Genomic DNA, 24,006 nt, shown 5'->3' with positions numbered 1-24,006 from the left:
TGCTTCCGTGTGTGCACGTTTTATGCTTTGTAGGTGCGATCCACTATCAGCGACTTTGCTGTGTTTATAACCATCATGATCATGGTGTTGGTGGACTATCTAATGGGGATCCCCTCTCCTAAACTAAATGTCCCTGACCGTTTTGAGGTAGGCATCTATTACACCGTGTCCTTTCTTTATACATACATGTTCAAATTATATGTTGACATGACACTGTAAGGTTATTCTTTTGTAAGAAGCGTCTAAATGTAGTACTCTAATAATTTAATATTTAATATTTAATATACTAAATGTAGCCCATCCCTGCCTTTTCCCTGCAGCCAACTTCAAAGAACCGAGGCTGGCTGATGGACCCGTTAGGAGAAAATCCCTGGTGGACGCTGCTGGTGGCGGCACTTCCTGCCCTGCTCTGCACCATCCTCATCTTTATGGACCAGCAGATCACTGCAGTCATCATCAACCGAAAGGAGCATAAGCTCAAGGTTCAGACCTGCATGTTGCAGTCTTATAGTATCTTTGATCCTTTTCTATTCTTGCCTGTGGTGTCTATCCCTTCTTTATTACCCAGCAGTGTGAACTGTAGCTGTCCAGCATCAAAGACTAATCAGGCAAAGATCACTAAATTCATAAATTCAAAATCATTCCAAACATATTCTTAAGTAATCTTTTGAATTTTTGCTGATGTTTAAACAAATGTAAGTTTTAAGAAAGTGGTTCTGCAGAATCTAAATGGGCTTTCTGGAAATTGGTTTTATCCTAAATGCTGTCACATAACTTTAACAGGATTTAAACTGTATTGTAGTTCTTTTTACAATTCAACCTGCTGTTGAGTTTGCCTGCAGCCCCAAAGATTTTATTCAGTAAAACATAACAGGCAAAAAGTTTTAAACTAAACTCTGTTTCTGTGTCACCAACCTCTGTTATTATTTATGTATTTATTGTTGCTCATTTGTTCCACCTCCATTTGGCTCTCTTTCAGTCCCAACACTCACTTCTTTGCTCCCTCTAGACTCATTCATCTCTCCCCAGTACTCTCTCTGCATTTCTGTCATCCTTTATTATGGTTGAGGCAAACCTATTCTCTTGTCTGTTCTTCTGCTGTGTTCATCTCACAGAAATGCTTCAACCATAATCTCTTTTAGTTTCTTATGTATTTTTTAACCTCAGGGTTCTACAGCGCTAGTATTTAAAAAATAAATGCAGTCCACCTTGAAAATTCCAAGTATGGATCAGCAAACTAAATAATCTAAAGATTACACTCCTGAATCTTTATTTCTTGCTACTGCTCAGCTTGCTCTCAAACTTACTTGCTGTCTCTTGTCTCCCTGTGTATGCTACAGAAAGGCTGTGGCTATCACCTGGACTTGCTGATAGTGGCAATTATGCTGGGTGTGTGCTCCATCATGGGCCTGCCCTGGTTCGTGGCTGCAACCGTACTCTCCATCTCCCACGTTAACAGCCTGAAGGTGGAGTCTGGCTGCTCCGCTCCGGGAGAGCAGCCCAAGTTCCTGGGCATCCGGGAGCAGCGGGTCACTGGATTCATGATCTTTGTCCTCATGGGTTGTTCTGTTTTCATGACATCAGCGCTCAAGGTAAGGGAAACGCTGGAATAATAAATGACATCCTCACTGGTCTCACATTTGAAATCACCTTAAATGAGAAGTTCATCTAAGTAGCCAACATATTTAACAGATAACTCACTCTGCACATGTTTTCCTTTTTGGGTATTCTTAATTTGACCTGGTTTACTAAGTTGACTCTTAAATACTGTTGTTATACTCTGTCACTTTAATTCTGCTCTTCACAGTTTATTCCTATGCCAGTCCTGTATGGCGTCTTTCTCTACATGGGTGTCTCCTCCCTCAAAGGCATTCAAGTAAGACTCTACTCTGCTGGTCTTTGAAGATAAATCTGCTCTTTTATTCAGAACAGAACTGCAGTCATGAGCTGTTATGCGAAGTAAAGATAAATTTGCCCCTTGTAGTTCCAAACCTTTGATCTTTAAATGTGTCTTCCCAGCCTTTTTTATGTGCATTTTCTTATCGCTCTCACGCCAAGCCTCTTCCCTCTCATTTTCTCTGTAGTTCTTTGACAGAATCAAGCTGTTCGGCATGCCTGCCAAGCACCAGCCTGATCTGATCTATCTGCGTTATGTGCCGCTGTGGAAGGTCCACATCTTCACCCTTGTGCAGCTCACCTGCTTGGTGCTGCTCTGGGTCATCAAGGCCTCTGCAGCAGCTGTTGTGTTTCCCATGATGGTAATGACCCGAAATGAAAAAAGACTGTCGCATATTTTGTCACTTCATATTTGCAGGATATGTTAAAGACAAAGATGCAGCCTCATCCATTCAAGATGACTCATAACACAGTAGAATGCGTTTGAGCTGTAATAGGATTAAATAAAAAAAGAATGTATTAATTGAATTTTTCACATATAACATAGAACAAAACAGCTCAGAAATGACATAAGTAAAATGAGTGTGTAAGAATAAGAAATTAAAGTAAGTATAATGTGCATTAAATCCTGTTCTACTATACTTTTTTATGTTAAATCTGTAATAATAGATTCCTTGTCAATGTTTCTCTAGGTTCTGGCACTGGTCTTCATCCGGAAGCTTCTAGACTTTTTCTTCACCAAGAGAGAGCTGAGCTGGCTGGATGACCTGATGCCAGAAAGCAAGAAAAAGAAAGAGGATGACAAGAAAAAGAAAGCACGCCAGAAGCTGGTAAAACATTTTTACAAGTAAAATAACAGACGCAAATCAAACTGTAATTACAACAGCTTGCTCATGTTAAGTGTTTCTATACTTCAAAAGAAAGAAGCGCTTTCCAAAGTTTCAAATTGGAGAAAATCACAAGTTACATAACCAAGCAAACAGTTTTTTATGTAATCTTCAAACTTACAATATAACAAAATTGCTCTGATTTGTTTTGAATGCATCTGTTTGCTACATCAGTAAATGTTCAAAAATACTGTAGTGCCTTTTGTACTTACAGTCCCACACTGAACAACACATCCACACACACATGCACACACATAATATAACACCGTAATATTACAAAAAGCATCAAAATCCAAATTTCTCTCTGTCTGAGTTAGAGTAAACAAAGATGCTAGAGCTTCACAAATCATATCATTCTCAGCCTGGTGACTTAGATATCAGGTCAGTGTGATAATGCTACAGTACACGTGGAAGGTCTGGGTGTATAAACAGTGGGTGTTAATCACATTCCTACTGGATCGTAAAAAAACAGATATGGAGATGGCCAGACTTGTAATAGATCTTTGTAATCTGGATACTATACAGGTAAAGTGGTCATTCGAGCATTTCTATGTAAAGGAGAAGGGACACTGTACCTTTGACTGAAATTTCTTTTTTAAAACAAAACCACAGGAAAATTTTAAGCTATGTGTGACCATAAAGAAATGTACAAATGATAAACCATAAAGATCCAGCCTTAAGAGTCAGCTATTAAAAATTATGTAAATAAGAACATATAAAAATGGCCCATACCAGTGTTTCACCAGTGTGATGCCTCACTGCAGTCACAGCTGTTTTGTAATATAGGTTTCCAACACTGTTTTGATTCAGGAAGCACAGTCCATACTGCACCACGAAGAGGAGATGGAACTGAAGGTCAGCTTTGAAGACTCAAACCTGCTCAACATCCCAGTGAAAACACTCTCAGGGAGGTGAGTGGCACACACTTTGTTGTCCACTTCCGAGATGAAGAGCAGCTTTTTATTACAAATGCATATTAGTGATACAGTAGTGTATCGCAATAAAAAATCTCATCTTTAGTTAATATGTATATTTTTTTATCATCTAACTCAAAATATATTTTTATGATGACTTAAATGCTTTTATGGACTACACCCAAAATAAATAGTTCCCAAAAGATTTGACTTCCTCCCTAATCTTTCAGGCTGATGTGATCCAGGAAACCAACCAGAAACTTTGAAAAGAACTATAAAAGAATGTAGTTATAGTTCATAGCTAGTAAATAATAAACTTTTCTTATTTTACTTTCTGATGCGTCATGTTGTCATGTACAACTTGGAATGGTGGAATTCTGACACTGGTAGTCAGCTGTGTGTTATTATGTCCATCTTGAACAGATCGTACAGAATAGGACTAGTGACCCACAGCCTCCCAATGGAAGACGAGGTAGCAGGGCTGTGTGTCTGATGTAAAACATCTGACCCACATGGCTGCGTTCTAACCCTGCTCACTGATACTGAGACAGTTAGCGCATGGCCCAAACTGTCAGTCCAAAACTATATAAAGAACCAAAAACACTGGCTTTAAAACACACTGCTTTGTGTGTTGTTGTGTTCTCTTTTTTTTATTTTAAGGGTAAATGGTCTGTGATAAAAATGTTTGTCTTGTTGAAATAATCTTATCCATGTCTAACTAACTAATGTGTACACAATCAACTCATGACGACTGCCTTTTGTCTCCAAAGCAAAAGGCCCACATTTCTTACTACATGTTAACATGGAACATACTGTCTGGTCAGCCATTTTGTGCTGTTAATTTGTTTTAATCTCTGATTTATATGCATGTTTGTGTCTGCTTGTTTCAACTGTCCTGCACTGAACCTGTCCTGCTGATTTGATGTCTACTTGCCTGTCTTCTCTTTGTGTTTCTGTTAATGTTTGTGTGTGTGTGTGTGTGTGTGTGTGTGTGTGTGTGGTGTGTGTGTGTGTGTGTGTGTGTGTGTGTGTGTGTGTGTGTGTGTGTGTGTGTGTGTGTGTGTGTGTTTGCATTTTCGCATGTAGTTCTGATTCTGACCCCTTGGTTGTAAATATCTCTGATGAAATGGACAAAACCGCAGCGTGGAAAGCAGTGAACTCGAGTGCAGAGTCATGTGCCCAACCTGTGAAGCGTAGCGAAAGGTAGCTATGCCCTCCCCTGGAGTTTTCCAGAGTCCCTGCTCCCAACTGCATTACTTCAATACGACCTTAAATGTTGACAATAAAAGATGGATTAATGTTAGTCTCAAACTAGTTTCAAGACTATTTTCATACTGTAGTTAAATAAACTGAAGTGTATTGCTGCCGCTAATGTAGGGAATTAGTTTAATATTTAAAGCAAATGTGAAGAAAATATAAAATAAATTATGAATTAATTTATCTGAGTAGTTGTCCATAGAAAATAAAAAACTTTGGAATCAGTCTAATTATGTATGAGCCAAGTTAAGGATTCATTCTTGTCTACTTTAGCACCTTAAGGTGTTAATTTGAGAACGTTGACAAGAAAATGTTATTTATGACACTAGTTTGTCTGTATAGGGAAAAAGAAATTAACATAAGTTGACAAATTTCATCTAGAATTGTCATAATTATGAGCTGCATATTTTAACACAGTGCACACATAAGCACTGTCATCAACAAGGTGTACTGTAGGTGGTAAAATCTTGTTCTAAGTTGAGCACTAGCACTCCTCTGCCTTACTGAACCTCCCATGCGCAGTTGCTCTCCACCCTCACCACCACCATCCATTACACAGGCTCTCACCTTGTCTCTCATCTTCTTCGTCTCTGTACAACAGCCAGGAGAAGGTGGCCTGCGTTAGAGTCGACGTCAGCCCAGAAACACCAGGAGGGGGTTCCACTTCCGAGACCTTCCTGTGATAAAGGGAGGCCCCCCTTAGCCTCCTGATACCTTCTCCCACTCAACACTTTCCCCCACTAAACAAGCACCATCTTAGTGGCAAAGGGGGCATAGAACTGGAGCAGCATAACCTGCCTGCAGCGTTCCCTTCTTCAGGGCAGCAGGCGAGCTCCCCCAGGGCTGTGAGCCCTACTCCACTCGAGTCTTGAAGTGTGCAGCACATGTACGAATGGCTGCAGTGATGCACTGTTGAGCGCACATTCTCCGACGAATGAAGGATTTCTGCTGTTACTGCCCACCGACGCTCACTGTTTAGGAACTCTCTCAATCTAGCAATTTGTCAACCAATAAAACCACAGATGCCAAAGGAACGGGCCTCACTGGTGGGGATCTTGGACAGTGTGAATTAATTTTACCTTTTAACCCCCTGTACATTTTAATTTCAATTTTACTGTTATTGTTTTAGCTGGTCACAGTACTGTATATTTTGGGTCCTTTTTTGTAGCTCATACGAACTGAGCTGTCATGCACTGTTTGTTTCCATGTATTTTAGGTCCGATTAAGACCTTCCACCTAACTACGCCGGCTTCAAAAACTGACTAAAGCCATGCAGGTACTGTCACTGCCAGTTGATCATAAGTCTGGCACAATAAACGACACAAACCAAAACAGAGGTACATTCAGATAATACTACTTCTACTTCTACTACTACTACTACTATTACTACTACACTATTGCTACATAAATCTTTGTACAATTTGCTCAAGAATCATCTCTGCTGTCTGCAGGGGAACACTCAGTATTGATATTGCTGCTCATAAGTTGGTCAGTTGTTTTCACTGTAAACCTCACTGTTCATATTGTATGTGATATAGAAATGTCATTATGTATGTATTTATGTAAACTGTTTTCTTTTCATTCATACCAATATAGAAAACCTGCTTCAGAGGCCATATGAAGTCTGTACTGTACAGAAAGCACTTTGCCAGTATAGTTTCTTACCTAAAATGGATTATAGAGTATTAATAAAAAGGTTACTTCTCCTCCCATCCTATCTATAGAGCTGTTGTTCAAATGTCAGTTAAACAACTCAGGAATCTTGAAGGATTTCTGACTGTGGGCACTTGATATTTTCTTGTCACAGAGCAGTGATAATTAACGGTCCACTATTCCTTTCATCACTGGTATCACAAGTATTTTAATAAATGCTGTAAATCATAAAATATAGTAAGGTGCAAAATAAAAAAGAGAATATTTGTGACGCCAGTTAGTTGCACCTGTTTTTATACAGTCTGTATTATTGTCGGTAATAGTGTGTGTGGTGTAAAAATAATTTGGTATGTTTAGCGTTGCAAATCATTTTATGCAAAATATTTCTACAGTAAATGTAAAAACTATTATATGAAGTTGTTTTTATTTTGTGCAGTCCTGTTTTAGCAATAAGTATCCCCATACTGTGCAATGTATGGACTCATGAACCTAGCTAATATTCAGGCAAAGAATAATTTGTGAAATTATTTTCTGTCTGTTTCATCGGCTCCGTCTGTGTGTAGCTGCAGTGACTATACGGACAAAAGCTTACGTGCCTTGTCGAAGCTCTTTATGTGCAAGTCTTGTACTGATAATGTAAGTGTTCAGAACAGATGTACAGGTACACACAAACACACACACACGGTGGCACACAAACGCCAAAGACAGACCCATCATTACTTTACAGGAGTGAACCAGTACACGGCTCATTTGCGGGGGCTTATGTCTGTCGTAGTGTTATTCCACGTCTGTGTGAAAGTCGTAGTCTGAGCCGCTGACTCAAAACGATGTTACTCAGTTTATCTTCCATTTGCAAATGTTACTCTGAATACTGTTCCTGTGTGTGGTCTACTGTCACAGCTCTAGTATTTGCTCACAACAAAAAATCTCTGTAATCTATATTAAGGTACTGTTTTTTTTAAATAAGTGAATGTCAAATTGTTGTACTGTCAACATCAAAAATGAAATATGACATCTATTTTCTAACAAAATCTTAAGTTTGAATTCAGCCACAAATATTTAACAAGTTCTTTCCATACACATATATTTGATATAAAAATGTGAGTTGTCTGATCAGTGGAATCATCACAATATAGTGAACATCTACGAACTAAGTACTTATAATTACGTAATAATATTGTTTATTTTGATGAAAAATACGCTATTTTCACATGACATCAGTTCCAATATAAATATAAATATATATGTGTGTTTTAGAGCTGGATAAACTTTGTCATCAAAGAGGTTGAGATTTTACCCTCCATCACTCCAACATCACTAAGTAAAAATGCATTTGTTCTGATGTACAGACACAACATCGGTGAAGCATATAGCATCCTGTTGTTAGTTTGACTGATGACTTCTCTGTCATTGCAGATTGGTGCAAAGCAATAAAGTGAATACATGGTGACTTTCTTCTGTCTTGGTGTGGTAATGTTCTCAGGTGGTGATAAAGTAACACTTAAAAAAAATTCTTTCGCCCTGGTTCTTAAACCACCTTCCACATCACAAATGAAATGTGGATTCCCATCACATTGAGATTTCTTTTTCCATCTTAAAGCCCCAGTCTTTAGTTATATGTTATATGTTTATAGTTACTCACAGTGTACTTGTGAATGTATTCTGTACAGTCAAACTTAAGCAGGACCAATTCATTAGCCAGCGGTGGAATGTCACTAAGTACATTTACTGAAGAACTCGACTTAAGTACAAATTTGAGATACTCGTGCCAAAACATGAAGATGTAAACGTACTGTACTACTGTCAAAAGTTATTTTTTATAGAAGTTACCTTCTTCAGCTTTAATGAAGGAGTAACAATAATCTAATAGACAGGCGCAAGGGATGTGGATCTGTGTCAGATGTTGGCCAATAGGTAAAAAGTCATTAAAATACAGATGCAATACAAATGCCACTTATCAACACTTGATTTACAAATGTATCTTTCAACTGTAAAATTCCCTACCCATCGTATAAACTCTTAAATATATATATTAGTATATATATACAATATATTCTTGAATTTCCCTCGGGATAAATAAAGTATCTATCTAGCTATCTAGCCCTGAAATCATCCATTCGTAACAGGCCTCGGGGTGTTTTTTTATATTTAAGACAAAAGGTGGCAGCAGAGATCTGTCTTACATACCACAGCTGAGTACTGCAGGAAGTGATGTGCAGAGCCTTTAAACATTACCTGACATGCTTTAAATTAGTGCACAGAATTAGTTTCGACTTTTCTTTGGGGGTGGTTCACACAATAAGGGGAATAATATCGGTCAGAGAGTCACTTCTTTAATTATTCCTACATGTAATTAAGCTTATATTGGTAACAGTATGCAGTCAGGTCCAGATACCTTGTAACAATTCCAAGAAGGACATTTAATTATGACACAAATTTCACTTGCATGGTTTAGTATGACTGTAATCATATCCACTTAATCAGTTTGATGCTCTTTATTGCTCATCACTGCTGAGCAGCATGTGGGCTTCAGCCCCGGCTTCCAGACCAGAGGTTGCTGGAGCTGGAGGTTAACTGATTCCATAAAGTAATCAATTTAACAAAATTCAATATTTGACTTTTTTTCCCCACACATCCATGTTGTGTACGCTTTTTCAAGAAGAAAAACATAGTATCAGGGTTACTTATCTGAAACCACATGACCACATTACCATGAATGAAGGTTTAATAAACATGAATATTATTATTGGTACACAACAAGTAACAGCAGCAGCCATTTTCACACGTTTTTTTCCTACTTTAACTCTTAATTGTGGCAGTGCTTTATTTAACAGTAGGAAGTTTTAAAGCGTCTCTTGTCCGCTCGATGCCACGTGACTTAAATCTTCAACAGCATCCGTCCTGTTTGATATTCCATTAATGGTGCAAGATAAATTCATCTGCCTCGCTCAGTTCTTCTGGGCTGTGAGAGAATTAGTGGTACATTGTTTCACACTTCTGTCAGCCAACATCCCTCTGGGACACACTTCAACACAGTGCACAATGTGTTCAGACACATTCTTTGAACTCTCAGGCCAAAATCACTCATGTAAGTTATCACACACTACATGATTCAGGATTATACGCTGAATCTCGGCTTTTGGACTTAAGTGGCCCCTTTAAAGTGTCTTATTTGGATACAACCACCATTACAAAAAACAAACAGTAAAATTCAAACAAAACTATTTTAACAAATATTGCAGCTGCTTACAAAGAAAAGAAATAAGCTTCAGGTGGTTAAACACAATTAGTGTTATTTTTAACTTTTTAACTGCGCCTGCTGTCCCTATTTTGTAAAATTACAGAAACAATGCATTGGCAGACACTTATTGTTTCGACTATGTTTACAAGGCATCACTAGCAATCCTTGTATATAGCAGTTGAACTAAAGTTGGTGTTAGTTTTGTCTTTGTGCAAACAAAGAAACAAAAAAAACTCCACATGAACAGACCATCTTTCTCCTTCCAGCTTAAATCAGTCATTTGTGTTTTGGCTCAAAGTCTTTGATACGTAGTAGTAGACAAGTAGGAAACTATAACACTGCATTGCAACAGAAATATTTCCCTAAGCAGGTGGGATATTCGTCCACCTCTTAAAGAAAGAATGTGCTGCTGTGGAGGACTGTGGTTCGCCTCGGGGTTCAGTTAGCAGCGTTTGGCGGCCCCTCTGGGATGAGTGACATGAAGAAGGTGATGATGAACGACCATGTGGAGGAGAGGAAGCCCGTGTGGGGAGCGCTGTTTGGATCTTCTGCTCCTTCCTCTCCACTTTCCCCATCATCATCTGAGCCATCATCCATCGGCCCTTCCTATACAGGATAAAGTCAAATTATTAAGAACACACACCGCTACTGTGTGTGGGACAAATGATTGTGAAAGGAGATATCCACTATGTAAACTGCAGCTTGAGTTTTACGTAGTTTACGTATTTTAAAAGGAGTCAAAGTCCATTTTGTTCCCCAATAAAGTTACCCTGTAAGCTTAAATGTTATAATGTATTCATTAACATCTCGCCTTGTCACTGGAGCTGAAAATACCAATTATTTTCATTAGTGATTAAATAATCATTAAATGATTGTCGGACAGACAAAGATATTCAATTTACAATAATATAATCCTCACGTTGAGAAACTGGAACCGGCAAATGGTTCAAACAATTATGAAATTAGTTTCACTAATCTCTTCTTAGTATTACAACTATTCTGTAAAAATCCTGTAAATATCTGGAAACCGGTACTTCAGTGAAAAACTTGATTGCTACAGATAAAATCAGCCCATCGGCCCTGAGTAATGTTCTTGGTAAAAAGCACAGAAGGATGAGAGGCAGCTACCATTTCTTGTAAGTCGTGGTTTTGTAGTTCACCCTCCATATCGTCCTGATTGGCTCTGTCTCCAGGAAGTTGGAGCTCATTCTCCAGGTTGAAGGGAAACCAGCCGGCCTGATGCCTGCAGACAGAAACAATTAAGCGATATTAAAAACCTTTTACATCCTGCCAATAAAAATTATTATTATCAAGTTGAAATTATGACAAATTCACTCTAAAGTTCCCAAAACCCAAAGTAATCAAAGCATTTTTTCTTACCAACTTTACAAAACCCTAAATCCATTCTGAATCTATTTTAATTCACACACATACATTAATGACTTTAAATAAAGAGGTTAAGAAAAAATAAACTGCCAAACCAAATTTAATTTCATATTTTACAGTGTTGCAGTTAGACAAGAATCTCTCTATCATTATGGATGGATGGATGTACAACATTAACGAAAAGCCCAAACTGACAAATCAGTATACAGCAGCGTATCTCCACTCACAGGTAAAGCACTAGCATGGCCATCATCACCATGACAAACCGGCTGAAGGAGGAATAGAAGTAGACTACGCTGAGTAAGATCGCGGCACGTGAAAACGTGTACACCCAGTCCAGCCAATCCCGGTTCAGCTCGTCCTCGTTCAGGATCTCCCCTCCCTGGGCGTTCATCTGGACTTCCGGGTTGCCACGGCGATCCGCCTGAGGTCGCTGGCTCAGAGGATCTGGCTGGTTAGACTGAGTCGAGAGCTGGTCTGGCCTGAGGTGTTGAGAGGAGGCAGCCAGTAACTGACTGGAGGGTGAGAAAGTCACAGAGAGAAGATGGTAACACTGTTGGCTGCTTGATCAAATCTCTAGAAACACTGACCAGAAATGAAGAGATAGAAACATGTAGGGACTTACTAATGCATGTAGTATTGCCGGGCATACAGCTGCTGCCACCACATTAGAGTCATGGGGTTGTAATAAGCGGGCATCGTGTTTGTGGGAGGTGTTGGCTGCGGGGAGTGCGGAATCCAGCTGGAGATAGAGATACTTCATTACAATTCTACAGTTCCATTAGATTTGTTTAGTTACTAATCACTATTGCATCAACAAACAGCTACGGTAATTTTCCAGTCAAACAGGCCTAACTGCAATTTAACGTGGACCGCACTCGAAATATGTCCCGACCTTCATGTCCTTGTCGAAAGAGGCTGAGATGTATGTACACATATACATATATATATATAGATATATATAAATATATAGATATATATATATACACACACACACACACACACACACACTGGTCTATATTATTTATTTTTTTGTCCAGTGCAATTATTTATTTCTACAACATGCTACTCTGTAACCTGTGCAATATTCTATTGTAACTTAAATCACATCTGTATAAAAAAATACTGTGAATAGTGTACATACAACCCTAATTTTATTTTCTTATTTAATGTGTATTTCTTTTCTTTTTTTCTCCTATCTGTTATGTTATATCTGGATGCTTTAATTAATGAGCCTAAGGAAAGCTTTCCCGCGCCACACAGTGAATGCTATAATACATTTCCTCATCAATTTTCTCTCATTTATTAAATAAAGAATCCAGCTGTATATTTTATGATCTCCCATGGTGCACAAAACTTTCATTTGGGACTCTTATTTAATTCCCCTTTGCTCACATGCTGTACATAAGCGTTTTGCTGGATTTTCATGATATTTTAACACTTTCGCCCTGCATGGCTGGCAAGGGGGAAAAATCCTTTCCATAGGCTGATCTGGCATAAGTCACAAGTATATTTGATAAATTATCTATAGGTCTTTCACCGGTCTAAAAACTTACCTGTGCATAAATTGTTGATACATATGGTGGTCAGGGAAGGGTCCAGTTCGCTGTCTGAGTCCATCACTGCTCTCTCCTGTAGACGACTGGCTATGTTGACCAGTGGCAGGACTATTAGAGTTTTGAAGGGGCTATAACCAGAAAAGTTCTGAATATAAGTAATGGTTTATGGTCCATCTCAAAAGACAAGCAAGCATTTTTTTTAAATCCTCAGGGAGGTCTAGATTACAGCAGTGAGCTGGATGATGAAAGGAAATATGTTGCTGATGAAATGAATGGAAAGGTGTGAGGAGTGCGTGGTTGACCCACCGTGGGACCAGTCGAGTTCTCCTGAGGCTTGTTACTGTGGCTGCGGGGGGGCTTCGGGGAGCTAGGAGGAGTTCGTGAGGCGCACACCAGATGGAGCATATGGTACTCATCCTGCTGTAGAAGGCAATACAGCTCATTATCAAACAGAGTCCAAGTATTGCATGTTCAAAGGAAAAAGAAAAAATAAACATCTGAACTTTATGAGTCACTTGACTAATACAGAACACTGCAAAACATCTACTTCTTGGACATTTGCTTTAAGAACTGAAAGTCATAGTCACAATATCTGTGTAATATTGGCAATTGCTAAACTGATAAATAGATAACAACATGCCCAATGGATTTTCTCAATAAAATACAACCCTGAAAACCTGAGATCCCATTTAAAAGTACATTTCTTTGATAGTGAATATTGCTGTGGCCCTGAGGTGCAAAGCAAGCAGCAAATTGTCTAATCAATTCAAAGAACAAAACATAAAAGATCAAATCTTATCATTATGGCAGCAATACTTTATTCAATAATGTTTTCTTATTTGAAGCTGTGATGCCGCCCTTCACACTTAACGCAAGTGGATAATAGGTTTGCATCTATCTATCTAACAGTTAAATACAATGCCCACCTATAAGAGCCTGTCATTGTATGGACATAATTATGCCTGTTTTAATCCATCAGGTGTGTGTTCAAAACGTAATACATGTGGTTCATTACAATACTTTAAAGCAAGAATCAAAGTACAGTATGTAGATCTGAACATTACACCAAGGTAACTGAACACATCATTCCAAAACTATAGACCACTAGTGTGTTGCTATAACAGCGTCCACTCTTCTGGGAAGGCTTTCCACATGGTTTTGGAACCTGACTGCAGGGATTTTCTCACTCAGAAAGCATTGGTGAGGTCTGCCAGTGATGTTGGGGGATAAGGCCTGGCTCACAGTCCACGCTGTAGTTGTAAAAGTGTTGGACAGGGTTAAGGTCAGGGCTCTATGCAGGCCAGTCCAGTTACTCCTGACCAAACTGGAAAAAAACATTCCTCTATAGACCTCTCTTTGTGCATGGGGGCATTGTCATGTTCAAACAGGAAAGGGCCTTCCCCAAACTGCTTCAAAGATGAAAGTATGCTATTGTCTAAAATATCAAACTATGACGGAGTTGGTGTTGTGTATGCAGTTGGATAAAGCAGAGAATCAAGCACTCTGTGTGCTCCTTGTTAGCTTTAGAATTATTAAAAGGTGCTGTAAACATTATGAAAGACTTGGTTATCAAAAGGTTTTGGGATATGCGCAAATGTTGCAATGCCGACCTTTTCAAGAAGGTAAAAGAATAAAAGAGGAAGGCTGTGCAGAAAGACTGCAGTCTGAAAAAAAGTGGAAATGGAGGGAAATTTCACTGTAGGATGTACATTTTGTACAATTTGAGTATGTGCAGCTGCATTGAAACTGAACAACAGGATTGTTGGATATTGTGGAATATTCATTTTCAATTGCCATATAAACAGCTTGGTAAGAATATTGTCTTTTTCAGAATAAGGACCAAAAACAGAATATTTTGTGCATGTAAACGTAGTCACTGATATTCTGCTGCCTCCCCTTGAAGACCGCCTCTTTGTGGATCCTGATTAGATAAAGTGGGAACAGGATACCAGAAATTCTCTGTTTACTGCAGAAAGCAGGGACTGGGAGACCCTGGTTACTGACAGAACACCCTTATATCAGTGATAGCTGTCGTAAGGTAGAGCTATTTAACACTGATTTTAACAAAAAAAAAAAAAACCTTTACACAAGAACCACTCTGATAAATATGAAATCTGCAACAGAGAGAACATACCTTTCTCAGCACATCTTTTAAGGTAAAGTGATCCAAAAGCAGCTTCCCAGAATACACAAGCCTCTGGTCTTTGGAGCTCTAAAAATACAAAATTATAATGATATTGGGGTCACTGGAGATAATTTTATATCAGCAAAAATGAAAAGAATACAATTTGCCCTTCTTAAACATTCTAGTTAATACAACAGCAATACGGTAAACTCAGAAATGTAGATCATGACACCAAAAAGGCAGAGATTTTGTGTGAGTGAGTAATGAGGATGAGATCATAGTAACCTCAATCGGGATAAGTGGGTCTTAACAGTGGATTAAACTGGCAGTACAACAAGGTCAGAGTGTGTCCTCTTAAAGCCTACATTCACTGTACGACCATTCAGGAATTTAAATTGCCTATTTAAAATCCGGGCCAACTTGCAAGTGAGATCCTTTTATTTTGGGTTCAAGGTGCCTCATTGTTAAATATGCCACAGTTAATGTCCGCTAAATTACACTAACAAAAAGCGCAGGCCTTAACAGAGGTTACAATGCAGCTTTACAAGGGAGCAGTTTGCCCCTGTGTGTGTTTACAATGATTGCATCAGAACAACTCCAGAGCAGAGAGGAAAGGGGGGCAGATTAGAAGAACAATACAGGAGGAATCTAAACACCTTCCTTTCAATGTGACGTCAAATCTCGAGACACTGAGGCTCTTTCAGCCGCTTTGACTCTGAAAACACAACTTCTTTCACTTCAGAGGATAGATCACGGTTAAAAGCCACTTTTATGATAATTCAAGATGTTCAAACAGCAAAAGTTCAACCAGAAAACATTGACTGTGGCTGTATTCAGTCCTGGACTCAACAGTTAAAGTCTAAAATACCAGCCAAATCCATTTCTTCCACACTTATTCTGAGTGGAACTGTAAATCCGACATTTGACAGCACCAGTCAATAATGTCTTGTCCATCTTCTTTGACACAACTTGCTTCTTGACTTTAAGCTCTACAAACATTCATAGATACCATCACACACGGGGGCATTCTGGTGAGCTGAATATGCATACCAAATAACTGATGATGTTACACGTTCATGCCATCAGTCTCTCTCTCTCTCACCACATGCTTTCTGTCACACTATGGCCAAACTGCCAATTACATGCAAAAAAACCCCACAACACACAGGATGCAACCCTTCCTTGTGATTCAGCGGAGGTGATCAGCTGGCTTGGATGGCAGAGGAAAGAAGGATGGGCCAGAGAAGCACAGCTTTAGGCAATGGCAGCTTTAAGTGGACTGGAGCAACATACTCACTGGTTTGCTTGGGTACACGTCTGACAAATGCGCTTTGAGCTTCTCCACAGTCCAGTTCTGGTAACAGTTGATGGTCTGGTCATTGTACTTCTGGTTCGGTGCCCTGATGACAAGGGTAACAGGACTGTTCACAACACCTTGATCCATGACTCAAAACCATTTGTCTCCAGTGGAAAACAAAAGATCTGGACTGTCCTGTCAGGATACTGGCTACAGTCCTCCTACTCGTTTTCTAGTAGGTTTCAGGCACCATCGGAGCAAAACTTTAACGCTATGCCAAGCTTGATGTCGCTAATCTGCAGCTGCAATGTGTTTCCTGTAATATTTCACAGAACCTGAGGAGAGAAATAAAAACACGAGGTTAGCATGGCCCCATTAACATATTAGTTGGATATATAACGGGCGAGGGATTTGTGCTACAGTCACGTCAGCATTAAACTAGCACTGCATATAACGGTGCAATAATATTTGACAGAAACCGACACATGTATGGGGTATTCATGGCTCTGACACTAATTTAACAGGACTAACGTGTAATGACAACTACTGTTACATTGTTATAGCGTTGTAACGACTTCGTACGGATGGACAGAGACGTAAGGGGAGTTGTTGTGATAAAACAACACTTGCAAACAACTAACGCTAGCCCTGGTCGGGAGTATTTAACAACTGGCTAAGCTAACGTTAGCCTCAGTAGGTTTTCTGATAGCTACTAATGTCAGTCAAAAGTTGTTCGCTAGCATACTCAGCGAGCCAAATCAAAACGTTACAGTTTCACACAGATATTCGTCTCAAACATAATGGGGATATATGTTGTTTACCCACCTAGTTCACTCCCACTGACCGCATTACACAGCCTACTTGTAACTCCAATCTCCTGACTGAAGCTTGGGTGGCGGTCTTCTTCGGTGGATTTCACGCTGTTGTCGACATTCAATGTTTGTGGTTCATTACCGCCACCTGCTGGTAGAGGTGTCAGTTACAGCCTGTCAGTGGTCACAGCAGAGACATGGTAATAAAATCCAGTAGTCAATAATTTAAGACACATTTATACAAACAAATCATTGTTATTTGTAATTTAATTTATTGGATTATTAAAAAAATGATCTAATCTAAGAATTTTGGATTATTTCTAAATCAAACATTGAACATTATTGCACCTTATACTAAAGAAATGGACGCAGCTGCATAAATTGTCCCTTTAATCATTTCCAAACATTTCCAATGCAAATAAAAATAATTTATTAAACATTTACAGCTGGTCAAATAAAATAACAGAGGCTGTCTACTGTGATTATATCATATTATTATTCTGTGAAAATATTGTTGTTAGCGTGGTTGTACTATATAGTTTATACTAAAAATGTTGCTTTTGCTGAGTCTGTTGACAGATCAGAGGCTGTGCGTGGCAGTTCTGATCTCAAACGCATTACACAATGGAATAACATATGTAAATACCCCATTCCCCAATCAAGATCTATAGACCCCAAAGGGTTAATAAAGCACTGGTTATTTTAAAGAAGGTTTCATAACTTTTAAAATTGTCATATTTTAAAGACATAATCAAAAAAGTCATCCTTGACAATATGACTATAATCTAATTACACATAGTTTCTTATTCTTGTAATCTGATTATGTAATCTCAATTACATGTGAATAGTTACTAGCCAACACTACATACAGTCTATGGTCTAAATATTAGAAATAAGTAATTAAATGAATAAATAGAAATATCTATTTATATAAATTGGGTGGACAAAATAAAAGGCTATACAATCTAACAGAACCACAAACTAAAGCATTCAAAACAACCATGAAGTTGAATCAACACTTCTCTATAACAAACACTCAACATTACAACCTTCATGAAGGTGAGATTTATTGCTGGGCTGTTGTATTAGACTGTATTCATTTCAGTTTCTGTATCTGTAGCAAATGAACTGCCAGCTGAGACTATTTTCTATAGCCAGTTTTCTGAATCTATTCTTATGATTATGGCCTTAATTGACTGATTTTTACTGGGATGTGCAATGTGAGCTAAGGTACTGAAGTTATAGTGAATACAATTTTGACTGCCATCTTGTGGTGGCAAAGCTTAACACCCCTGCTTCATTATAGCTTCCTCTGAGGCTTTGTGTCCTTGGACTGTACTTTTCAGTTGGATTTTTTGTTGTTTTTTGTTGTTTTTTGTCCAGATGATGACTACTACTCATCACTCTAAGAATCTGTTTATTTATTATAAATAAATAAATCCACCCCACAATTGAAAGCAGCAAGCATTATACCTTTCAACAAGCAGGTAGCTTGTGAATTACAGAAACAATAACTTTTCACACATTCAAAACAAAGAAGATGCTGTAATTACACAGGGACTGCAGTTTATCCAGGATGGCTAATTTACAGAAATGTCTATTATCTGGGGTCATTGCTGGCATGTAGTGAACATGTCATGAACTGACCATGTAATGCAAACACAGATATATAATTTACTGTTGTAATGAAGTGATGAAGAAGAATTAACAACTGAATGTGACTAATGTGAATGTGACTGAACTGAATGCATCAGTCTTCATGTTTCAATAAAATGTATTGTACATATGAGTGTTATAACATAATATAATATTACATATATAATGATATGCACAAAACTGTGAATTCTGATTTAATTATCAGGTACACAAGCGCAGAAGCTGTCTTGTATGGACACATACAAAATTGTAAGCATAAAAACACACAGTCATTACCTGAAAACAAGTTTGATATATTACATTACACCTATACTATTAAAGCTAGAAAAAACAAAGTTCTGCATAAAAGATAACAGCCTAATATAACTGTTGGCCTATTATGACCCTCAGTGAAAAACTCAGAATGAATGGGTTCAATCTGCTCTAAAAATGGGTTAGCCCACTTCTGTTTGATTTATAAAACTCAGGAGACCTTGCAGGACTTTGTGTAGAACAAAAGTTCCAGGCCACCATTTCCTGAGAAGAGAGATTATTCATCCTGTTTTAATGTCGTTGCCATGCTGCCACTTTAGTGGACAAGAGAGTGTAATTCTTTGGACATCAATCACAAACCATGGCAAACTGCACCAGTAAATCCACAATGTGAATTTCCTTAGCTAGACTGAGGCTCTTCCTTATAATAAAGTACATTTTTCAAATGTCTTTTACATGTGCTTTCTCTTAAAGCTCGCTTTTAAAAATCTATTCTGCAAATCAACACTATGAATCATACCCTACTGGATAGTTGCTTTCTCATTCTTCATGAGTTACACAACCATATAAGGAGTTCCTGCAGTAAAAACACCTCTCATCAGGAGGGTGAAGCACTTTGCTTCTGACGTCCATCATGTTTGTTTCATTGCGTTAACACCTTTGACAAATTGCTCAGAGGAAGCAACATGTTGACAAGGTGATGTACAGTAGAGCAGCAGTTTGCATGTCTCCTTTAATAGTTTTGCATTGGAGATGACCAGTTTCTTTCATTTTCATCTCCCTGTGTGTTTATCTGTCTATTACCCTGCTTTACAAAGGATAGTTTTTCACACCCTGCCTCAATTTAGCAGTGGATGATATTGTAATATGGGACACTTTCGAGCTGCCGCCACTGTTTGTGAGATTTTAAAAGTGGAAGGGGTTTAAATGGGGTCAGCATTTACCTAAATTCTGGTGTAATTTTCCATCCCCATAGAAAATTACATTTTCAAATGTCTAATTAGTTGCATCACTTGATACAGTGGTGCTCTGTTAGGAGTTTTTTTGGGGGGTTGTTTTTGAAGCTTCTTTTGTGGGTTTTTTTTGCTGCTGTTGTCATTCTGTTTTTACTTGGCTTGTTCAGTGGGCTCAAGTAGCTACCACCCTGCCCTCATTGGATTTTAATAAAACCTGAACTGAACTTAGTTGGGTTTCATGCAAGCTACATGAGTAAAGATTTGTTTGTGAGCTTGCATTAGGAAGGGATGTGAAAGAACATTGCAGTTCAGTGATTTTCTGCGAATGTTCCTTATTTAATTTATTTAACTTTCCATTAGGTGAAGTGTTCCCCTGATAATGGTTGCACCTTATATAAATAGACCTTATTTATTTTGTCTATTTACTCTGAACAGTATCAATAGCAGTTTATTTTTGTGTGTTTGTCAACAACAATAAAGCATCCTTAACTGTCAATGAAGTTCTGACAATATAAAACACAGTTGTAATCTATATTTTTTACGTAAATATGTAATTTGAATAAGTATTTCTTATATTTCAATTATATGTATTATTAGAAACTGCCTCGTAACCACTTAAAGATGCCAAAGCAACCATCTGTTACTAACCTAGCAACACCATAGCAAACACCCTGCAATCATTTATATTTCTGCCATTACATTTACAGTATTTATTGATGAAGTACTTATCACATTTCTGTATTCATTAATTATTATTGAAGTATTTATTATTGTTAAATACCTATTCACCCATGTCATCTGAAAAAAATATATACAGTACACACTGACTTTATTAAACTTGAAACTCAACATGCATGTCTTCATGATATCAGAACACATTCATCAACAGTTTTAAACCTGTGAATGATTTGTACATGTGTATTAACAATTCATATGCAAATGCTTAATAATATATCAATATGATTACAGCTGTGTCATTCAATAATTTATTAATTGTTTATTCAGCAGTACAAGGAGCTATAACTGATGACAAATGTATTAACAAACGCTTATAATGTTGTTATATCTGCCTACAAACATATAAGTGTTATTAAAACGTCCAGTATCCTTTTGATTTTAGATGATGATAATCATCATTGTTAACATGCCAAGCAAGGTGATTTTCTTTTCAATTTTTATCTTCCTGTAAAATGTCAGCCTGCTCTCAGAACCCTCAGAGAGCTTCCTGTGGCCTATGCTGACACAGAAGGATGCCAATTTATGGAGGTTACCCCATATGTCATGCCACTCTTTTTTTAAAGGGGCTTCCTTCTGCAAGGAAGAAAATGCAATAAAAAAAATGAAATTCAGAAGAATGTAACAGGGGATATATCAAGGGAAAGTCACTTCTAAGCAAGAGGTTCCCTTTCAACATAAATCTGCACATTGACCATACTTGCAAATGGATGTTTTTCAGTGCTACACAAGCCGAATGGGCAAAGCTGAATGACAGCCCAGCGTAGGCAGTAGACAGAATATATATATACAGTAATTGTCTTTTTCTGCAGGTGAAGCACTAAATGGAAAGATCTTTTTTACATTTTGCATTATACACTTACAATTAGTCTAACTGCCCCTTAGTAAGGCCGTGTCAAGAAATAACACACTGGAACATTTCTTCTTCCTATATACATCTAATAAATGATGCAGTGATAAGTTAACACTACAGGTTTTACATTAATATAAAAAAAAGAAGAAAATTCTCAGAATTTGCATCATCTGCAAACCTGTAAAGGTTTAATCCAAAATTGCGTCTTTATCGCTTTCTAAACTTTTGCCCTTTGACAAATGAATAGTATAATAACAAAGCTGTTATTTATTCAGCAATGCTGTGAGTTTTCCTTTCTATTTAACTGAACAGACTCAGAGGCCCTTGTGCCCCCTCTGTTCATAATGAGTGCCTACATTAGTGACTCACTAGTGTGAAAAGGTCACTGCCTGGAGGAGGTTTTAATTAAGTAATAACAACTGTAACGCAGTTTGTTTTTGAGGTCAGGGTACAATTTGTATGATACATTGCATTCATACTACAGAACTCTAGATCTATATAATAAATTATTAATAAATAATCTAAATCAATTTTCTCAATAAAGACTGTTGTGAGTGGCACACATTAAAGGTCCAGTGTATAACATTTACGCGCGGGGTTCAGTTAGTTGCAATCTGCAACTTCTCCACTAGATGCCACTGAATCCTTCACACTGGTCCTTTACCTTGTTTTTCTATTGTAGAAGTGTCACCATGACTTGTTTATGCTTACACAGGGAAATGGTAAATAGCAAATAAATGGACTGCACTTATATAACGCCCTTCAACCACTCAAAGCGTTTTACATTACATGTCACATTCTCCCATTCACACACTGATGGCAGAGACTGCCATACAAGTTTCTACTTGCTCATCACAAACAGAAACCAATTCATTCACACATATTCATACATACACAGAGGCACAGCATCAAACCAGAAAATATGTTTTCCTTAAAATATGATCCAGATCAGAGTCCTGGTTGGAGCCACTGTAAATCACCTTGGTACGACAGTGGTGTAAAATTGAATTGCACTCTGAAGCTGTAGGGGCAAAAATCCCAGTTTTTACATAATGTTGCTTTAACTGAATATATAAAATGTTAACAGATCCTAATAATTGAAAACATTTTAGACTTAATTTTTCGGGTGCTTGGTTAAAAAAATATAAGGGGGACGGAGCTTGGGGTTATCACCTCAGAATTTCTAAGCCCGGCTAAAACTATAACTATATAAGGTAGCTAGACTGCAAGAAGACACGTAGAACTGATTACTTTACTGCTGAACACACACATTATAACAACAACGTTTATGTTGAATATTTCAGCGCCTTAAAAAATAAGTCTGAAATATGCTCGGTCAAAATATAGGTCCCCTTCTTACCACTTGTTTCACAGCCTTTCTACTTTCTACACATCAGGTATTCTGCTCTATGATTTCAGTGCAGTGAGCTTATGCTATACAATATTAAACAAGTAAGGTTTACTTACGCAGAAGCTTTGGTTACATTTTCTATCTGCAGTGGCAGTCTTAAGGTCGTAAATAATACACTCGGGGTAACTTGCTTGTCCGTCACTTTCGTACAAGTTTAGCTGTTGTCAAGGTCTGTCTGTTCAGCGCTTTCTGTATACAGCTCACTTCTGGCGTATGTACTAAAAGAGCCATTCACAGAAGCTTACACGTGCTGCCACATGATACCATTAGGACAAGGATTTTGAGATTCATACTGTTCATCATTAAAGCTTACATTTTTTGAATGGATGGTGCTTTTATTTTGTTTATTTTATGAGTATGTTCAAATGATTGAGATTTATGTGGTGGAACATGGAATAAAGTAAATTTGCAAAGACCTTGCATGACAAATCATTTGGGGATATCTGGAATGCTTATTGTTTTCTTGACATTTGCCCTTTGAAATATCATTAGTCACAACAAATAAAAGCCATCTATTGGTCAATGCTGTCAGTTTGTGCTTCCATTTGTATTTTGCTGAATAGATTCTGAAGCCCTTGTGCCCCCTCAGTGTAATTCAGGATGGGTGCCTACAATTAGTGACTCACTGGTGTGGAAAAAGTCACTGGCTGAGGAAGGAGGAGGCTTTAACTCCGGTTTTGACTGTGTTAAAGACCCATTTAACTCTTAATTATGCCATAATGATAAGAAGAGTTCCTTTACTGTTTGGGGCCATTAAAAGAATATCCTGCTGCTTGAATGACACATGATATAATTTACTGTAATGTTGTCTATACATATACATGTGTTGTACTTATCTGCTATGCTTTATATTTAGAATAGTGCAAATATACATACATGTAATTAACAGCACACTGACGGAATTATATGCAACCTGATTTATACATTCTCACAATGATGTAAAAGTATAATTTTACAAGCACTGCTACATATGAGTCATACACTCACACCTTTTCACAAACCTGTTGCTTACACTGGGTGGCAGTATGCATTCATTTTTATACTAAAGCCAAGTGTCTAATTAACCTGTGATGTGAACAGCATTTATATATTTACTGCACCTAAACCTCAAACGTG

The 24,006-nt window shown here is 37.9% G+C and overlaps 2 protein-coding genes across 10 annotated transcripts in view; one reads left to right on the top strand and one right to left on the bottom strand.

Annotated features, from left to right (window-relative positions):
- LOC127358465 (sodium bicarbonate cotransporter 3) overlaps window positions 1-8,057 on the top strand; it is a 44,252-nt gene extending 36,195 nt beyond the window's left edge. For 6 of the 9 annotated variants that reach the window (XM_051391586.1, XM_051391585.1, XM_051391583.1 and 3 more), the window contains 9 exons: window positions 34-147; window positions 321-482; window positions 1,341-1,592; window positions 1,808-1,876; window positions 2,085-2,258; window positions 2,589-2,726; window positions 3,594-3,694; window positions 4,784-4,900; window positions 5,556-8,057. In XM_051391586.1, coding sequence (XP_051247546.1) covers window positions 34-147; window positions 321-482; window positions 1,341-1,592; window positions 1,808-1,876; window positions 2,085-2,258; window positions 2,589-2,726; window positions 3,594-3,694; window positions 4,784-4,900; window positions 5,556-5,637 — 1,209 coding nt within the window. In that variant the 3' untranslated portion in view covers window positions 5,638-8,057. Of the gene's footprint in view, window positions 1-33; window positions 148-320; window positions 483-1,340; window positions 1,593-1,807; window positions 1,877-2,084; window positions 2,259-2,588; window positions 2,727-3,593; window positions 3,695-4,120; window positions 4,745-4,783; window positions 4,901-5,555 lie in introns of those variants that run through there. The other 3 variants (XM_051391590.1, XM_051391589.1, XM_051391587.1) reach the window with 2 other exon arrangements.
- A 1,257-nt stretch (window positions 8,058-9,314) lies between these two features.
- Window positions 9,315-17,124, bottom strand: LOC127358477 (homocysteine-responsive endoplasmic reticulum-resident ubiquitin-like domain member 2 protein). The gene is made up of 9 exons (XM_051391612.1): window positions 17,041-17,124; window positions 16,216-16,550; window positions 14,928-15,005; window positions 13,100-13,213; window positions 12,791-12,921; window positions 11,860-11,976; window positions 11,462-11,749; window positions 10,977-11,091; window positions 9,315-10,454 (listed from the first exon to the last, which is right to left on the bottom strand). Exons 2-9 carry the CDS (start codon window positions 16,360-16,362, stop codon window positions 10,287-10,289), a joined length of 1,158 nt encoding a protein of 385 aa, XP_051247572.1. The 5' UTR covers window positions 16,363-16,550; window positions 17,041-17,124; the 3' UTR covers window positions 9,315-10,286.
- Window positions 17,125-24,006: the final 6,882 nt, after the last annotated feature.

The sequence above is a fragment of the Dicentrarchus labrax genome, unplaced genomic scaffold (assembly GCF_905237075.1).
Source record: "Dicentrarchus labrax unplaced genomic scaffold, dlabrax2021, whole genome shotgun sequence".
Classification (NCBI taxonomy): domain Eukaryota; kingdom Metazoa; phylum Chordata; class Actinopteri; family Moronidae; genus Dicentrarchus; species Dicentrarchus labrax.
The sequence above is the reverse complement of the archived record's forward strand: the minus strand, read 5'-3'. Positions and strand labels throughout refer to the sequence as shown.

Excerpts from the sequence above, each read along its gene's own strand:
- LOC127358477 (XM_051391612.1), bottom strand. The coding sequence starts at position 16,362 with ATGGATCAAGGTGTTGTGAACAGTCCTGTTACCCTTGTCATCAGGGCA. Across the intron at positions 11,092-11,461 it reads GCCATGCTAGTGCTTTACCT|GCATCAGGCCGGCTGGTTTC; the intron begins GTGAGTGGAGAT and ends TTCTGTCTGCAG. Across the intron at positions 10,455-10,976 it reads ACCACGACTTACAAGAAATG|GAAGGGCCGATGGATGATGG; the intron begins GTAGCTGCCTCT and ends TATCCTGTATAG.